Consider the following 18,105-nt stretch of genomic DNA (forward strand, 5'->3'; position numbering starts at 1 on the left):
AGATTTTGAAACTAAATCCCTAAAACTATAGCGCTACACTGTTGCAATTAGCAGGTTTTGAAGCTCAAACATATTTCCGGCGCATGACCAACTGCATGAAAAGTCACAATCACGTGTTCACTAAATTTTACCAAAAGGTGTAATTAGCAGATTTTGGAACTCACATCTTCAATTCGAAAGTCAAACTTCTGCTCAAGTGTGACCGTTCCATCCTGAAATACAGTATCAGAAACACAAGTTAAGCAATACAATAAAATCAAAAACATCCATTCATTAAGAAAGCTACTTAATCCAAATTAAGGTTGTGGGAGGCAGAGTCCATCCTGCCAGCATCACATGCAAGGTAGATACCAACCTTAGACAGTGTGCCACACCCTTGTAGGGCACAATCGACAATACTGCTACTACTACATTCACAACAGACCAAATTAGTGTCGCTCTTCAACCTAACATACAAATCTGCTCTGGCTTGAAAAGAAAATTAGAGTACTAGGGAAACAAACCAGCAAATAGAAGGAGACCATGCAACCTCCACGCGAATAGTGACAGGCCATGGACTTGAAGTCAGTGTCCTGGAGCAGTGAAACTTGTCACCTTCACTACACCATCCAAAATCACATACAGCCAAATACAAAAAAAAAAGAAAATTACAAGGCACTCATGAAAATTAAGAGGAGCGTGGAAGAAACTGTCACTCGAAAGAACAAAAAAGAGGATTCATTTTAACACCAAAGCAGAAGGCTGGAATCAACTCTGGATGGGACACCAGCACATTAACATTAGGGGATACATAACGTATCACTTACTAAGCCCCCTTAGCCCAGTTTATTGACACATGCAGCCAGGGTCTGTCCAGCTAATACTGAGCAGAAGCCAGGAACCAACCCTGGACAATAAGACATGACATAACCATTTAAAGTTCGCACATGCCCTTTACCTAACTTACAGTCTTGGAAATCAGAATCTGTTCTCAGAAGAAGACGGGACCCGATCCTTTATGGGACAGCAGTGAATTACAATTAATATTACAACAACGTAACGTAAAATTCACAAAGCCCATTACAGTTTTTCTCAGTTGCTTTGGTGCATTTCTCACAACAGACTTAACATTTGCATAACAGCGAGTGCATTTCTCAAAACACTTAGTGCAAATGGCAAAACATCATGGATGACCAGCAAAAGCAGGTAACCTCTTCAAAATCCTTAATCCATGCCTCAAAAACAAGTATTTACATCGCTGAATATGTCAGTGCCATCAAAATGCCAAGTCCATGAATCATCGTCCACGGACATGACAGCCAAAATGTAAAGTCATGTTATCAATATAAAATTGGCACAATCTAAACATTCTCTGATGCACAAAACATCTGAATGACAAGGGCAGGAAACATAAAAATACAAAACACCGATTGCGAGAGATTGATTCAAGAAGAATATTTTATTGATTGCACAGGTATATGGTGACATACCATGCATTGCACTTGGAGTCTAGCAAAAAAATGCATTTCAATACTTTATTCATAACATATGAAATAAAGGAAAAAAAAATTACAACATCGAAAACAATATACACATACTGAAACTCTACATGCTCTCTACAATTGTTGCTGATCCTGTATATTGGGCCACATGTTCTCATCCACATCACAACGGATATCTTCCTTTGCAATGCAGCGTGAAAAGAACCTCCTAGAATGTCTTATCCAGCCCCTGCAGGCGTCTGTTGTTATATCCCCACACGCAGCTTCCATGGCAGCAAGCAGTGTCATTTGTGTATGTGGGTTACGCTCATATACCTTCCACCTCCAAGCTGAAAAGAACTCCTCAACTGGGTTGAGGAATGGGGAATATGGAGGTAGGAATTCCATCAGCATCCTGGGGTGGTTGGCAAACCATTGTCTGATTACGTTGGAGTGATGGAAACTCACATTATCACAAATGATCACATACTGTGGTACATTTTCTTGACTAATCTCCTCTTCAGGAATGAGATCCCTGTAGAGGGTGTTCAAGAAGGTCAGCAGATGTTGGGTGTTGTATGGCCCCACAAGAGGACCCCATTGTCCGAAATAGCCGCACACATAGTGATGTTCACACCCCGCTGGCCTGGCACGTCAACAGTAACTCTCTGTCCAATCAGATTACGCCCACGTCTTCTTCCTTTGGCCAAGTTGAAGCCAGTCTCATCCATGTATATGAAAATATGTGGTGGTTCACTTGATTCCAGGTCCATTATACGCTGTATCAAACAAGATACTACAGTAAGTTTGATGTAAAATGCATTTTCATTTTGGAGACAATAGAGTCAAATCATGTTGCTTTCACAGCGGTAGCAAATGTGTCAAGGTGAAATCAACTGCACTGCATGTCGATATACAATGTTGGACTATTTGCTGTACAGTAGATTACAGTTACAGTATTACTGCTGTCGCAGTTTGAGGCCCTTGTCGTCCTCTTGAACCCTCTGACTCGACTCCAGACACCAGGTAAAAGTCCAAATATTACTTTTATTTGAACCATACAGAGCACAAAGCGCTCTCCACTCCACAATACTCATAAACTAATCAATAAACAATACAATAATCAATAATCAATCCTCCACACTCCCAGACACTTCGTCACCCTTCCTCCCAGCTCAGCTCAGTGTACTGGTTTCCCAGAGTCCTTTATATAGTCCCTGAGTGTTTCTCCCTTCTGTCCATGTGATCATGAACACTTCCGGGTCAGATAAAAAGCTCCTTTCTTCAACCCGGAAGCACGTTGTTTCCTCTTGTCATGTGATCATGATGCACCTCCGGGTTATAGGGCAAGTATGAGTCTGGCAGCCTCCCCACAGCGACTCCTGGTGGTCCCCAAGGTATCCAGCAGGGCTGTGCATATAAACTACAAAGTCCATGAGGCCCTGCTAGAATTCGGGGAACGTCCACACTGTTGGGAGAGCTCCACCTGGCGGCCTGGGGATAATGGCAGGAATATTTAGCCGGCCACACACCACACTGCACATGTTCAGTCTTACCTGCACATACTGGTACCGACGTTCCTTCACTTCTTCACTATTCCTTTCAAATGGTACATAGTATAACTGCTTCATACTCATTTGGTTTCTCCTCAGCACTCTGTCAATAGTTGAGATGCTGACAGACTGGACATTCTCAAACACATTGTTGTCAGTAATAATGGCAGTTTGTATTTCCTTGAGTCTTATGGCATTATTTGCTATGCCCATAGTACAAATAGTCTCTTCCTGTCGAGGAGTGCAAATAGGCCCCCTGCCACCTCTTCCAGGAAGTCTTGAAGTCCTATGTGTCACAGTAAAAATACAACACTGAATGGACAACAGTAACATACATATTGTCTAGTGTGGACTATTGTAAATATGTGACATACTGTAACATTATGAAATAATACACACAAATACAGAGTAAAATTCTTGATTTACACACCTGTTCTCTCTGCGAAATATCTGAACAATCGAGGATACGGTTGTTCTCCTCAAATTTGGCTGCACCCTTTGACCTGCTTCAGCCATTGAAAGGCCATGATTTATAACAAGGTCCACAATTGTGGCCCTTATTTCATCAGAAACTGTTTTGTAGAAACCTATAAAATACACGTGACAGCCAATGATATCTTGTTGAACACTTTTGACTGCAATGACTTACACAATGAAAAAATGACAAGTTTGTCTGGAGTGTAAGACTATGCAAAAGAGGGCTACACAATGCATTTTGATCATCATGACATAAGCAACTGCTGATGCATGATATAGCTGAGAATTGCACATAAGCATCTGCCTGAGTGAACTAAAGCAACTGCAAAATTGCTGTTATGATGTGCACAACTGACTAAAGTTTGTGGGAATTGAACGAACCGTTTTGAGAACTGCAATTCTGTTGTGAGAAATGCACCAAAGCAACTGAGAAAAACTGTGATTCAAGTCAATGTTACATTGAGACAGAGCCCATCCCAGAATACTGGGCAGCCTGGGATGAGATGCTACTCCATTAAAATGAATGCATACGCAAAAGCTGAAGATCAACGAAAAAAAAAAGTTTAAAGAGAACATTTTTAAAATTTTAAAAGGGATTGAAGGATATTTTTTTCACAAATGTCACCGGCTGTATAGTAAAGGTAAGCCACACATCTGGATGGATCTGGGATACATAACATGGAATGGGGATTGAAAATCCATCCATCCATTATCCAACCTGCTCTATCCTAACTACAGGGTCACGGGGGTCTGCTGGAGCCAATCCCAGCCAACACAGGGCACAAGGGCAGGAAACAAACCCTGGGCAGGGCACCAGCCCACCGCAGGGATTGAAAATTGTTACATCAAATTGTTCTCTCACTTGACGAGTATAAAAGCTTTGAGGTCACGTTTGCTGTCAGTCACAGACACTTAGGGGACATTCTTACGGCTCCTGCAAGGTCAGCGATTTTACCCCGGGACGAGAGAGGGTGCTGTCGCTAACTCCCTCTTCTTCTCTTCCTCTTCTTTTTACTGAGGAAAACATAAAGGGAATTCAGGAAATGGATATAGGATGTTAGTTATTATGGCTCAAATGTACTGTATAATGTACATGAAGTGCATGAGGGTGACATTCATTAGGAAACATGATTGGCAGTTTGGTAGAATTATTAAAATGTGTTGTTATCATTAGTCTCAATTTCAGATTTAGTATATTGAGGGACATGAAGTTACCTATCACCCTTTCAGAATTTCATTTTTGTCATGATGTTTTTAAGCACATTTATTTTTGTCGTTGGATTGGGTGTTTCTTGATATAATCATGAGGTGTAAAAGAGAGACCAGAGACTTAAACCTAAAGTAGACCAGGGCAGCCAGTGTCCCCCAAGGGTCTGCTCTACTGATACACAGAAACAAATGAAATCATAAAAAGTTAATACTGTAATACAGTGTTTAAAAAAATGTTAGTGCTTTACATTAACAGAGGGGGACAACAACTTCAGTCACTACCAGTGTGCAGCACTCACCTGGATTATCGGTGAAGACAGTCATTATGCACCAGTGCACTCACCACACATTAGATGTTAGGTGGTGAAGGGGGGAGATGGATAGTTAACCAATGGAGGGCAGGGGATGACAGGGGGGAAGAATAGACAAGGCGGTGATGGGCAGTTTAGTCAGGACATTGGAGTAAACCCTGCTCTTTTCAAAAGATGCCCTGGAATCTTTTAGGACCATGGAGAGTCAGGACCACACAGTCCCTGTCACTGCACTCGGACCCACACACTGATGCCCCTTGATAGCCTCACTAACACCTCTTCCAGGAGCAACTCATACTTTTTCCTAGATGGTCTCCCATCGATGGCTTGAGCATGCTTAGCTTCAGGTGGGTTACCTGTCCTGAAGTGTGGGTAGTATGGCTGCTGTTTGATTTTGGAGATGACATTCCAAACAGACCCCAAAGTCTATTGATATCTTTTACAGAGGGAGCTGACATGTAGCTATAGTTGGTACCCTGTATTACCTGCTCGATACTGCAGCAGTGGGTTATCAACTGAACCGAGTGGATTTGAAGATACATGGGGTGTAGTGGTGAAGATAATAATTATTCATTAATTTGTTGACTTTGACTGGTCCATTGCAGTGTTATGCCAACAGAACAGCTTTGGTAACAAAGCAGACCCAGACACTGTGCGACAATATCATCTCACACACAGGACGGGTCGCTACTGAATCAGAAGGGACGCTCACACTCGAATATTTGGACTCAACAAATCACCTTGTACGTTTTGTGTGACGCGAGAAAAGGAAATCGAAACGTCCAGAAGGAAAGCACACGGACGCTGACCCGGCCGGGATTCGACTCTGCAGCCGCGAGGTAGCAGCCATAACCGCAGAGCCGCCCTCCTCCACAACCCCATGCTTGATAAAATAATTAGGAAGGATTACTTTGTCACTGTTATGTCACAGAGAAGAGTTACCTTTTTTTCTTCCCCAATCGCGTAGCTGATAAAATGTCCCTTCACCTTTCCTACAGAATTCCGACACTAGAGGGAGTGAGATGATGCGCTAAGATAAACAGAACTTCGAACCACCGAAGAGCGTATCGCTACATCAGCTATTGAGGCAACGGTAATGGGAAAACGGCAGGAATTCCTCGAAGATCTGTTAAATCCGAGATTACCATTAAAGCGCGTGAAGACATCGGAATTGCTGCGTTTCTGGCCAAAGCGTCAAAGCTTTCATTGCCGATCCCGTTGTACACCGCTGCTGACTGATTCGCGGTCAGAAACTCAGACACTTTGCATAGTGGGAACTTTAAAAAATGTTAAAATCCGCGACTGCCAGATTATATCGCTGTTAAAGCAATTTAATTAAAGCGACCTGTATTTTTTGACGTTGCGTGAATCTGTAATGCAAAATGCCGAATAGAAAGTGCCGTAAAAGATCTTTGACAAAATCTGCACTTCATAGCTGACCTACATTTGTGAAAGCGTGTTGCATACGATATGAAAGATCGCTCCCCAAACACACCAATGGAATTTTAACATGTGAGTGCAGCTATTGGTGCAGCCTTAAGTATACGATGAATAACAGATTAAAAGGAAATAAACGGAAAAAAAAACCATGGAATAAACACGCGATCCCGCCTCGATGCAGCTGTGTGTGAATCGCGGAGTCTTAAATTGCTTGGGATATTCCTCTTATTAAAGCATCTAGAGGAGGATGAGAGCACTGACGTCAGGTGGCGCCTTTAAATATTTATCGTCAGCTCTTTGCTGCTGCAAAGGCATTCTTGGGAACTTTGAGAAAGCAGCTGAAATGCACAGCCTGAAAGAGCTGAGATCTTGTGAAATACATATTCTAGCAGAGAGGCGATTCAAGCTCGTCAGCACGGGCTGAACGCAATAAAAAAGATCACAGACAAGCCTATGGGGCAGACACCATTTACTTTTTCATATCTTTGAATTCATTTCTTTTTAGCGGGATTGCAGAAGTTGCCTAAGTGGATAATCATCTGAACGCGGTTTGACAAGTAAAAGCTCAGCGTGTAATATGGACACCTGCAGGAAGTGTGCGTTATTTTGTAAGAGGCTACGGGAGAATACAATGATGATGTGTGCCACGGACCCCTAAAGATGCCGCTCGAGCTAAGGGAACCGACCACCTCTCCGTTCTGAAGCGAATCTGAAGAAAAATGAACTTATTGCGAGGTTTTATTTCATCGTTCTACTGTTTGTTTTGCTCGCTCTGGTGCTGGCATGTGAGTGGCGAAATGCGACCACCTTCCTGGTCTGCCTGTCTTCTGGTCCTTTCTTTCAGTAAACACGGGGACGGGCGATAGTAAATTGTCTCGGCTATTCTTATGAGTCAATTTTCACAGATTCCGTGCTCTTTGGAATATTGCTTCAATCTACAGATGTCCAGGGCAATTGCACGAGGCGAGACCATATCCAAAAAGGAAAAAATGCAACCTCTTAACCCATGGAGACATGGCATATAGGTTCCTTAGCAGCCGAGTTGTGCCATCTTCCAACAGGCAAACCAGAAGATTCCTGTTCATCTTCTCGCTTTCGTTATCTTTCACTTATTTATGCTACAGTCTAATATTTTGTTCGGATACCATCATGCAAAGCCCGAGCTACGAAGAGCACAGGTGTCTGCTGCTTCACAACATCGGTGGGAAAAAACTTCTGCAGAAGTCCCACTATTGCACTTTAGGGTCAGGGGAGGCGAAAGGGATAAGAGATGCAAACCAGGACGTGGTTCTCCTACAACGAGGGACGAGTCCAGCTGTGAACCAAAGTAAAACCCCGGCGGCGCCCATCAGCGTCCAGGAGCGCAGGGCAAGCAACAACAACACGAGCGCACCCAAGTTTGGGAACAAAAGGCTGCCCAATGCCATCATTGTCGGGGTCAAGAAAGGGGGCACCCGCGCCGTACTGGAGTTCATCAGGATTCATCCTGACGTGCGTGCTGTGGGCACAGAGCCACATTTCTTTGATAGGAACTACGACAGGGGATTAGACTGGTATAGGTAAGAAATCGGCGGGCGGCATTCACGGGACACTCGTTGGGGTCGTCGCACGTCTGACAGAGGGTTTGAATTGACACCGCGTTGTCCGTGTTGGTGTTACGTCTAGTAGGGTGCTGGTCAGGCATGTGTTACGTGAGTTGGGAACAGCAGGTGAAGAGGACGGGCATCCTACTGTCTGTCCTCTCCGTCCCCGAATGAATTCACATGTGGGACTATCCACAGGTAGGTGGACTGGTTTCGTCCAAGTCACGTAGTGCGACTGGATTCATTCACAAAAAGCACTCACAGTGTTGTTATTAAGAGAATCCCGACCTGCATATTCTTGGAAGGCAGCGCTTCCTAATGACAACTTCATTTTAACTGTCTTGAAGTGTGACTCCGAGCAATCCCTCATTCAGGACGCCGTACGTACAGTAAGACAATATAAAAAAATAAAGGCTGATTCTTCAAAATGGTTACTTATTGCAATATTGATAAAAACGTCATCTAAACGCAGAAATCGCCTTTAGATAAGTAGAGGTTTGTCTTATTCGTCAGTCTCAGCTCTGTAGATGTTATGAAAGACACTTTGCAAAATGTTTTATGGATGTAAACAAGTCAAATGTAATTAGATTTTACAACATCCGAGTTTAGGTGTTGGACTAAATGGTGAAAGGTCCTCGCGTATTTGTAAAGTTTCTTCTTTATACCATAAAAAGCGGTTAACTTAAATTGTTTTCCTTTTTGATTTGTTTGCTTTTTCAGGCAATGTACCATATATCATTTTAGACTGATAAGTTTCGTTTGCAGGAATATTTTTTAACCCGATGAAATGTTTTCCCATCTGTTTTAACTGTTCAAGCTCTATTGCTGGAAAAATCGGGGGTCAGATCAGTTATAAGAGTTCGATCAATACGGCTATGTGATCAGAATGGGAGACATTACATAACCCTCGTCTCCGCTGCGCCAGGAAACTGAAAGGTTCAGTTCGGATTAGACACGCGACTCGAGGAGCCCGCACGTTAGGGTAACGTCAAAAAGCTAAAAAAAGGGGAGAAAAAGCCCTCGGCTACAGAGCACTAAGGAAACGCCACCAGGTAAAGCAGCCTAAGAGATTTTTAATCTCCCCCTACATTTCCGAAATAAATAAATAAAATATTGCAGCCAATGTATTAGCCTCCAGTCAGAGGATGGCTGTTGCCGTACCTGCTGCTCCACGCAGCTCTAACCAGGATAACGAGAGAATAGAAGAGGCATATACGTGGATGAAGGCTGCATTGTTTTATTGATAGTCGCAGTATTAATGCGAACATCGGCCCAGATGTGAAACATCCCGTTGGCATCTTCTTTTTTTTATAACCTTCATCTGTACGTATTAGCTGTTTTAATACGTTCAACTAACAGTAATGCCAACTAATGAGAACAGCTTGTAAATTGCGGGCGCTCATTTTTCTCCTTTATTGACTACAGATCGGTTGTTACATGGTAATCAACAGATGATATATGATACAGGCCGGAATTAGATATCATTTATCACTGGTTAATGACAGCCTGATCTAGCTTTATGAGGTTTTTTACTCCTAAAGATTCACAGAAAAAAAAAAGTTTTAACAATCGGGATAAACTATATGCAGTCTTAAAGACGGACTGACTGATCACTACCTTAAATGGGAAGACAATCTCAAATAAAAAATCAGAAAAAAAAGACTTAATCGAAGCTATACGTAGATATAAATTATGGGTATTAAAGGTTTAAATCTGAGTATTGATCCTGAGATATCTAAACATCTATTGATCTGTCTTTATGTGTTAACAATAGATAGACAGATGTGAAAGGCACCATAGATAGATAGATAGATAGATAGATAGATAGATAGATAGATAGATAGATAGATAGATAGATAGATAGATATGATTTCAATTTATGTATTTAATAATCTATGTATGTTTCTCTATCCATTCATCAATCCAAAGCCCAATACACTCTTAAAAATAAAGATGCAAGAGTGACTCTTCAGAGTGATGCCAAAAGAGGAACCGTTTTTGATTCCCTAAAGAACCATGAAAGTTCCAGAAAGATCCTTTATTTATTTAGATCAGTAACAGGCTCCATAAATAACCGTGAATAGGTAATACCAGATATGTGAAAAAGGTTTCCTAATTTTAAAATGACTCTCCCTGCATATAATACAGTTCAGTTTTTTTTTTAATCTAATAGTATCCTGCTATATAGCCTTCTATGCATTAAAGATTTCTGTTTTGTCCTAATTTTAGGAACCTTTTGAAAGCCCAAAGAGCCAACTCCATGTGCAAAGAACAATTCACAGAATGAAATGACTTTTTTTTTTTAATCAAGTAACGGCAAAGTCCAGTAAATGCCATTCAAGAACCGTTATTATTAAGAGTGCAGAATTAATTCAATTCATCATCATGGGGCTTATTTATTTATTTATGTATGTATTTATTTATTTATTCATCCATCCATCCATCCATCTATCTTTATACTCAACACTGAACCCTCTACACCAAAGGTTTCTAATCCAGTAAAGGGACATGGAAGTAGAAACCCTATTTATTTATTTATGTAAAAACAGTTGATTTTAGACTTAATGAAGTGGTACTGTTTACAATTTAGAATTTTTGACCGCTATACTGAAGCATCGTTTTCAAAATGCGAAGTATATTGTCTTTTTTTTTGTCTCCGTTAGCTTGTCATTATTGCTTTATACAAACTACGAAACACCCCGAGATCTGCGTTTCCCGTCGCAGCAACCCTTCATTTTATTAGGTTATTATCTCACTTCTCAAAAGCGCATTATTGTTTTGTTTCTTGCAATAAAGCCCCTTCGAGACATATCCCGTTTCATCTTCGAAGCAATCAGTGCGCTATAAATACTAAATGCTGGAGGAATTATTACAATAACACCAAACACAATACGCGTTTCAAGAATGTTCACGAAAAATGGCCTGCAACATGATTTGTTGACCTTTTAAACCGTTTGCCCTTTTTTTGACTTTTCCTACTATTGACAATCCATAATACAGATATTTCCCAATGAATATTTTAGATTTAGAATAGCTAATAGTCTAATTTTGTAAATCAAGAGTGAGATGTTTTAATGTGGGTGTACTTACAGGCAGGTCTGTGTTTATTCAGTCCATATTTATTGCTTCAGGTAATGGTGTAAAAACCTGCGCAGTTGTGATTGTTGTGTACTGTATACTTTTATTTTACCGGCTTGTTCTTTCAACAGTACAGAACAGTATGTGCCCATTTTGTTTTCAGAGTGTAATTAATTCCTTAAACGAGCTGCAATTCGCTTTTGAATTGTCTTTGAGGTGCAGCAGTGACAAATAATAACCATAAAATATGTCCTAAATGATAAAAGACGCATATATGCCTTATTTCTGCTAGAAAACATGCCATATTTTAATTGCAGCAGTGATACAGCATAGTATTTGGTATATTATCAACTCCCCAGGTAATGACCGAGAAGAACAACGCTGGGAAGGCAGCTGCAGATATGCGCTCAGCAGAACACAAGTCAGCCCAACAGTGCAGGACGCAAGCCTGCCTTTAGAACTCGCATACGAAGTTGTTTTATTTTTAATAGATAGATAGATAGATAGATAGATAGATAGATAGATAGATAGATAGATAGATAGATAGATAGATAGATAGATAGATAGATAGATAGATAGATAGATAGATAGATAGATAGATGTGAAAAGCACTATAGATAGATAGATAGATAGATAGATAGATAGATAGATAGATAGATAGATAGATAGATAGATAGATAGATAGATAGATAGATAGATAGATGTGAAAAGCACTATAGATAGATAGATAGATAGATAGATAGATAGATAGATAGATAGATAGATAGATAGATAGATAGATAGATAGATAGATAGATAGATAGATAGATAGATACTTTATTAATCCCAAGGGGAAATTCATTAATGACAGTTCATTTTAGGTAATCCACTAAACCACACGCCCTTAAGACTGCATACTGCATTTTCTTTTCTTTATTATCCGCAGCCAGCAAACACGACAAAACTGCAATGGACTCGACAGTCCACTAATGAAGCCAGGTGTAGGCATCCAGGTCATCTTGTAAAGTTCGCTTTCCAGCAGAAGAGCTCGTGGGGAAGATTGTCATGGGAACTGAACGCCCGTTTTCTTGAAGGCAGCACATTTTTCCTTTTTTATTATTATTTCCTGATCTCCCTTGTGGAGTGCAGAAAATGTATTAGTGCGCTTGGTTTCTGCGGTAAAAAGTAAAACTAATAATCTGTAAAACTCGAAAAGTTATCTGGAAACGCAAAGAGGGGGAAGAGTGGCAAGTTTGTGCCTCACGTCTTAGAGTCCTGGGTTCAAAAATTCAGGCTGGGTCGCCTACTGGGTACTGCTTTCATCGCTGTCCATGTTTTTACTTACACATCCCAAAAGACGTGAAATTGGTTTAGTGGCGTCCCAAACTGGCACAGTGTATCCCACGACCAACTTGCGCCCCATGCGACCGCGTTTGGGTTTCACCTCGCGCCCGTTACTTTTCATTAAGGTGAGTTAGAGGGGGGTTTGTGATTTGTCACAATATTAACAATATTTATTTCGTCGTTGAGCCGTAAAAAAGCTAAATTTCCCCTTGGGGCAAATAAAGCACTATCTATCTATCTATCTATCTATCTATCTATCTATCTATCTATCTATCTATCTATCTATCTATCTATCTATCTATCTATCTATCTATCTATCTATCTATCTATCTATCTATCTATCTATCTAAGCACATATTATATAGGTTAATTGAGGCAAGCTACTAAAATGTTTAATTATATGTGGGACATCCCTCGATAAAACCACGCAAAAAGTCGGATTAATTACTTTTAAAACTTATACAAGGTGTTTGAGTGCTAAGAGCATTATTGGTGGTACTGATTGTTAAGTGAAGAGAATTTGATGAAGCATATAAAGGTCAATCCAGCGGTGTCTTTGCGTCACCAAACTCGTCACATATTGTTTGAGATGTCGCCAGCTATTCAAACATTTCACTCTTAAAAGATGCAGCTGTATAGTTCTGCAGAGCGATGCCATAAGGAATCCATTTTTGGTTTCCAGAAGAATCCTTCATATTCTTTATTTATTAGGATTCGTAACAGGTTCCGTAAATAGGTGGTAACAGATTTGTGGAATACCAGTGGGTCCCTGATTTTAGAAGACTTAGTATACAATAACGCAGACTTAGTTCAGGTTTTCTTGATCTGTTAGTATCTTGTCTGCAATACATCAAATATTTTTATTTTGCATTCAAATTAGGAACCTTTTCAAACCCTAAAGAACCAATTTCATGTGAAACGGTTCTTTGTCAAGCAATGGTTCAAGAAAGAGAAGTATTAGTTTGAAGCGCGTACAGTCCGCAGCCGCCTGTGTGACAAGTGACGTCTCCCAGCGAAGTGCGCACAGGTGACGCTCTTTTTATTGCTGCCGAACCTGTTCAGTTTTCTCTTACTCAACACGCGGAATTTTTTATTTATTTATTTTTTTGACTACTCTGATCCGCAATGATATGGTTCCTTAAAACAAGAAAAGAAAAGAACACCTGGGGGAATTAGGATGTAGTTTTTGTCTCATTCCATTAGTCTGATCAGCGGGGGATTTTTATTGACTTATTTATTTCGTTTTACTTTAGCGGTTCCTTTTAGCTACAGATTTTAAGTGTCTGTTATTCCTGCTGTGACTCGAGTCTCATTCGACTGATGTCCTAAATATCCACGGCTCTGATGTACAGTATCTTTGGGGTGTGGGGGAAGGGGACGAAACCTCTAGAAGGTGACTGTAAATTATGCAAAGCGTTTACTTTTATAAATATAAATTAACAAAAAATATTCCTGTTAGCTTACTTCAGTAACGATGATCAATATGTCAAGTTTGAATTAGCGCAAGCCACCTTATATCACGGGTTCGTAAGAAATGTAATGATTAACTTCATGAGGTAGAAATACATAATAAACGAGTATGAAATATTTGAAATGTTACAATCTGTGCTTCAGTTTCAACGTTCAAAGTCTAAAAAATCTCAATTATATTATCCATTTGTCATTTTTCACCTTCTGAATGAGGTCTATGGAGGGCTAGATCCCTAGTAAAGGATCAAAAATTCATTAGCCTTAAAAAAGCCTAAAATGATACCCCACATGCTTATGTTTAAATTTTGCTATTTTTAACTTTCGAGAAATGGCTCTTAGAGGACTAGGACCACTGGTAAAGAATCAAATATCACACAATATTATCATATTCATGATCAGTAAACTCAAAATGGCATAAAATCACACTCCATATGTCTATTTTACCAGTACCCATTTTGTGATGTTTTCTGAGATGGAGTAACTTTGACCTCTCATATCCCATTAGGGGGTGAACCGTTGTGGTCATGTTTATATGGCACACAAAACGTCAAGTGCTTCTGATTATTTTTACTGTTTATCATAAGGGTGTAATATCCTACACAAAATATGGTTTAGAAATGGCCTAAACATTAATTTTTTGGGGGGTCTAGAGGGCCAAAAATAGAAGGTAATCCCCAAAAAGTTCAATGTCTTGCATTACTAGACATGAAGTCGACTTGAACAGTACTGTATATCATTCACAGGGGTTTTCTCATATCAGTGAATCAGTAGGTGCTGGAGAAAGAGAAGTGATGAGTGTATTTAGTTTGTCATACACCACGTTCAGAAAAAATACAAAACAATTAAGTCTACTCTTTTTTATATTATTTCTAAAAGAGCACTTAAATGAATTGTGTGGTCCCTCATAGGTCTATTGCTTGACAAGATACTGTTTCATTTTAGGACATTTTCCATGCACATGAAGTTAGTTTGATGGGCTTTAAAAAGATTCTTAATATGTTATCAGACTGAAACCGGTTAATGTATAGTAGGCTACCTAGAAGGACACTAAGAGATCAAGAAAAGCAAAAATGTAGGAAACCATTGGTACTTTGCAACTCTACTACCATCTACTCATGATTATTTATGGAACCTGTTATAAATCTGAATATAAGGTGGACTCTCCATGCAAATAGTTCTTTTGGCAACCAAAAAATGGTTCCCCTATGTCCAGCTATGATCCTGGTGGACCACAGTGACTTCACATTTTCCTGTCTTCATAAGTGACCAATTTCTGCCGTTAATTGACTTCTTTTCCCAAACAAAAATGAGGTGTGAAGTGAGTCAACAGGTCACCAGAAACACTCCATCCAGCTTCTTAATTAGAAGTTTAAATTCATCCTGTTATTTAATTCCATAAGTTGTTGGTGCTTTTCCTCCAGTCAGTACCTTAACGTAGCAGAATGGTCAGTGTGATCGATGACCAAAGTGTGGCGCTGTCAGAGTCAGGGCGTCAGGAGTTGTGTACTCCTGGTAGGGTCACCCATGGCAGCAAGGTCAGAAGTAAGGTCTTGACTATACTGACTCAACTGCCATTCCATTCTTTCAAGGGTCCATTCAAAGAGGGGCAACTTCCTGCCGTCCCCTCATTGTTCTGCTCATAGTTTGCCACATGGAATCCCGACAGGAAGTGAAGAGGTGCAATGGAGGATTGCACACCCTCACTACCACAAATATCAACAGCTCCATCTACCTCATCCTTTTTCATCGTCAGGATTGGCGGACAGGCATGACTTGTTGGTGCTCTCATTCTGCCACATCACATGTTTCCAAAAACTGATTTTTTTTTTTCTAAGATGAGAGAGAAGGTGGGAGCACGCACTGATACCACTGCACAGTGAACCACCTCAGGAAAGAACACCATCAAAATGTTTTGTGGAGCTGAGAAGGTCATCACTACTGAGGCTTTCACATTTCTTTGTTTTCAGATATTGTATGATAGACATGAGTTAGCTGGTTATGTGTCAACTCGATTTGCACTTCATGATTGTTTGGAAAAAAAATAACAATTAAGGGGTCTGAGTCTTAAATGCCAAATAAATTAAAATTAAGGTGAAATAAGTTATTTAGTATCAAAAACTGATCCATGATTAAGAAAATGGTTAGAATGAAAACCTGCAGCTAATTCAGCAGTCCAGCATTGAAGTTGGACTCCCATTTGCCTATGGCATTGTTCTGCAGAACCACTTTGGTGCTTTTCTTTTTGAAGAGTGTACTGCAAGTTTACTCAATCACTTCAAATATCTATATATTGTAATATTTCTTTGCAAACTATTTTAAGCTGCAGCAGCTTTATAGACTTTGTGTGTGTTTATGCATACATTGATATCTATAAAAGATGGCGGCACTGAGGCACAGTGGTAGCATTGCTGCCTCGCAGTACGGGGTTCACGTCTTGGGTCCTCCCTGTGTGGAGTTTGCATGTTGTCAGTGTGGATTTCCTCCTGGTGCTCCGGTTTCCTCCCACAGTCCAGAGACATGCAGGGTAGGTGGACTGGTGATGCCAAATTGGCCCTAGGGTGTGTGTTTTTGTTCACCCTGTGATGGACTGGTACCCTGTTCCTGCCTTGTGCCAAATACTAGCTGGGATAGTCACCAGCACCTCCTGTCACCCTGTTCAGGACTTAGCAGGTTAGAAAATGACCAAATATCTATAAAATATACATTTTGATTTACAAAGGTGATCACTGAGCTTGTAGTTTTCTACACCATGTATTACCATTTTCCACCTTAGGACAAAGTGCATAAAATTTAACATCATAGATTTCTCTACAAAACAACATTTTGAAATGAGTCAGTTATTATTATATAAAGGGGCTTACACTTTGATCAATTTAAAAAAAAATAGAAACAAGCAGCACAAGATATTAAGAGAGACTAGAGTAACACTGCAAAACCGCAACATCATAATTTATACAATGTTAGTTTATTAAAAATCAATTATTACCTTAACACACTTAATGTATGTTACTAAAGTTTACTGAATATTTCAAAAGGTTATGTAAACTGCTTTTGCGTAGCAGCACTTGTCAAGAACACTGTTACATTTCCTTATTTGGCTGACACCTTTATATCCAAGGCGACTTACAACATTTATGACACAATTGGTTACAAGTCTTTCTGTTTTCTAATTGGACTCCAGGAAGGTCAGGTGACCTGCTTCAGGTCACACAGTGCCAGTACTGGGATTTGAACCCACAACCTCATGGTTTGAAGTCTAAATCCTTAATCATTACGCCAGTCTGCTTGTCATTTTTATTTTTAAATTACCATTACTGATATTTCTCATATGAAAACACACATCTGCATCATCCCAAACTATACCTTTCTTCTTCTTCATTTTTGCCCACTTTAAACCCCTAAGTGTAAAACACCACGAAGAACTCTGAGGCCTTCTTATATATTGATTGAGCAAGGTGCCTTTCTTATTTTGGGGGCTTCTAATCTTTGCAGTGCTGACTAAGTGAAGAAGTGGCATTGCAGATAATGAGGGGCAAGCAGGATTTTCATAGATTAACTAAGCAGGCCACAACTCAGCATTAAGGGACCGTCCCATTTGGTGCGCAGTTCTATTTTTAGTGCCTTGCTTTTACTATAAGGGCAATTTATCTCTGTGGAAAATTGTTTTCCACAAATAATTACCAAGCAGGTGGATTTTCTGACTCAATTCAATTTCATAAATGGATTTAAATTATTATTTGGATTTCGCTTCCATTGCTCATCAAACATAAATGTGCAGATTTGTATGATAAGGGATGAAAGACTAATGAATAGCCATTACAACAAGCATTCCATTGTCTGTGACATTCTTCTGTTGGTTATACTGATTTCTTCAGTGATCCTGAAATCTTTACCTCTTCTACTGATTGTTTAAAATAACAAATCCTAAATTTTATAGATTATGAAATAGATTGCCCAGAAGTTAAAATATTAACAGCCAGTACTTGGCTGAATTACAAGAGTAAGTTTCATTCATAAGGATTTATTGTGAAGGTGGCGTGGTGGTGCACTGGTTGGCAGTCACAATCCCCAATGAAAATGGACCAGTTTCTGGGTCATTAGAACAATTTTGACAAGAACAGGCCAATCACTCCAACAAGTTAATTAATTCTATTCAGGTTAAATATCATCAGGTTATGTTTGGAAGGTCCCTAAAGCCCTG

At 39.9% G+C, this 18,105-nt stretch overlaps 1 protein-coding gene across 1 annotated transcript in view; it reads left to right on the forward strand.

The window, feature by feature from the left end:
* The first annotated feature begins 6,627 nt into the window (after positions 1–6,627).
* The window catches only part of hs3st2 (heparan sulfate (glucosamine) 3-O-sulfotransferase 2), a 209,405-nt gene continuing 197,927 nt past the window's right edge, over positions 6,628–18,105 (forward strand). The window contains exon 1 of the mRNA XM_028814452.2: positions 6,628–8,009. Within this exon, the coding sequence (XP_028670285.2) occupies positions 7,465–8,009 (545 nt within the window). The 5' untranslated portion in view covers positions 6,628–7,464. The remainder of the gene's footprint in view (positions 8,010–18,105) is intronic.

The sequence above is a fragment of the Erpetoichthys calabaricus genome, chromosome 11 (assembly GCF_900747795.2).
Source record: "Erpetoichthys calabaricus chromosome 11, fErpCal1.3, whole genome shotgun sequence".
NCBI classification, from domain to species: domain Eukaryota; kingdom Metazoa; phylum Chordata; class Cladistia; order Polypteriformes; family Polypteridae; genus Erpetoichthys; species Erpetoichthys calabaricus.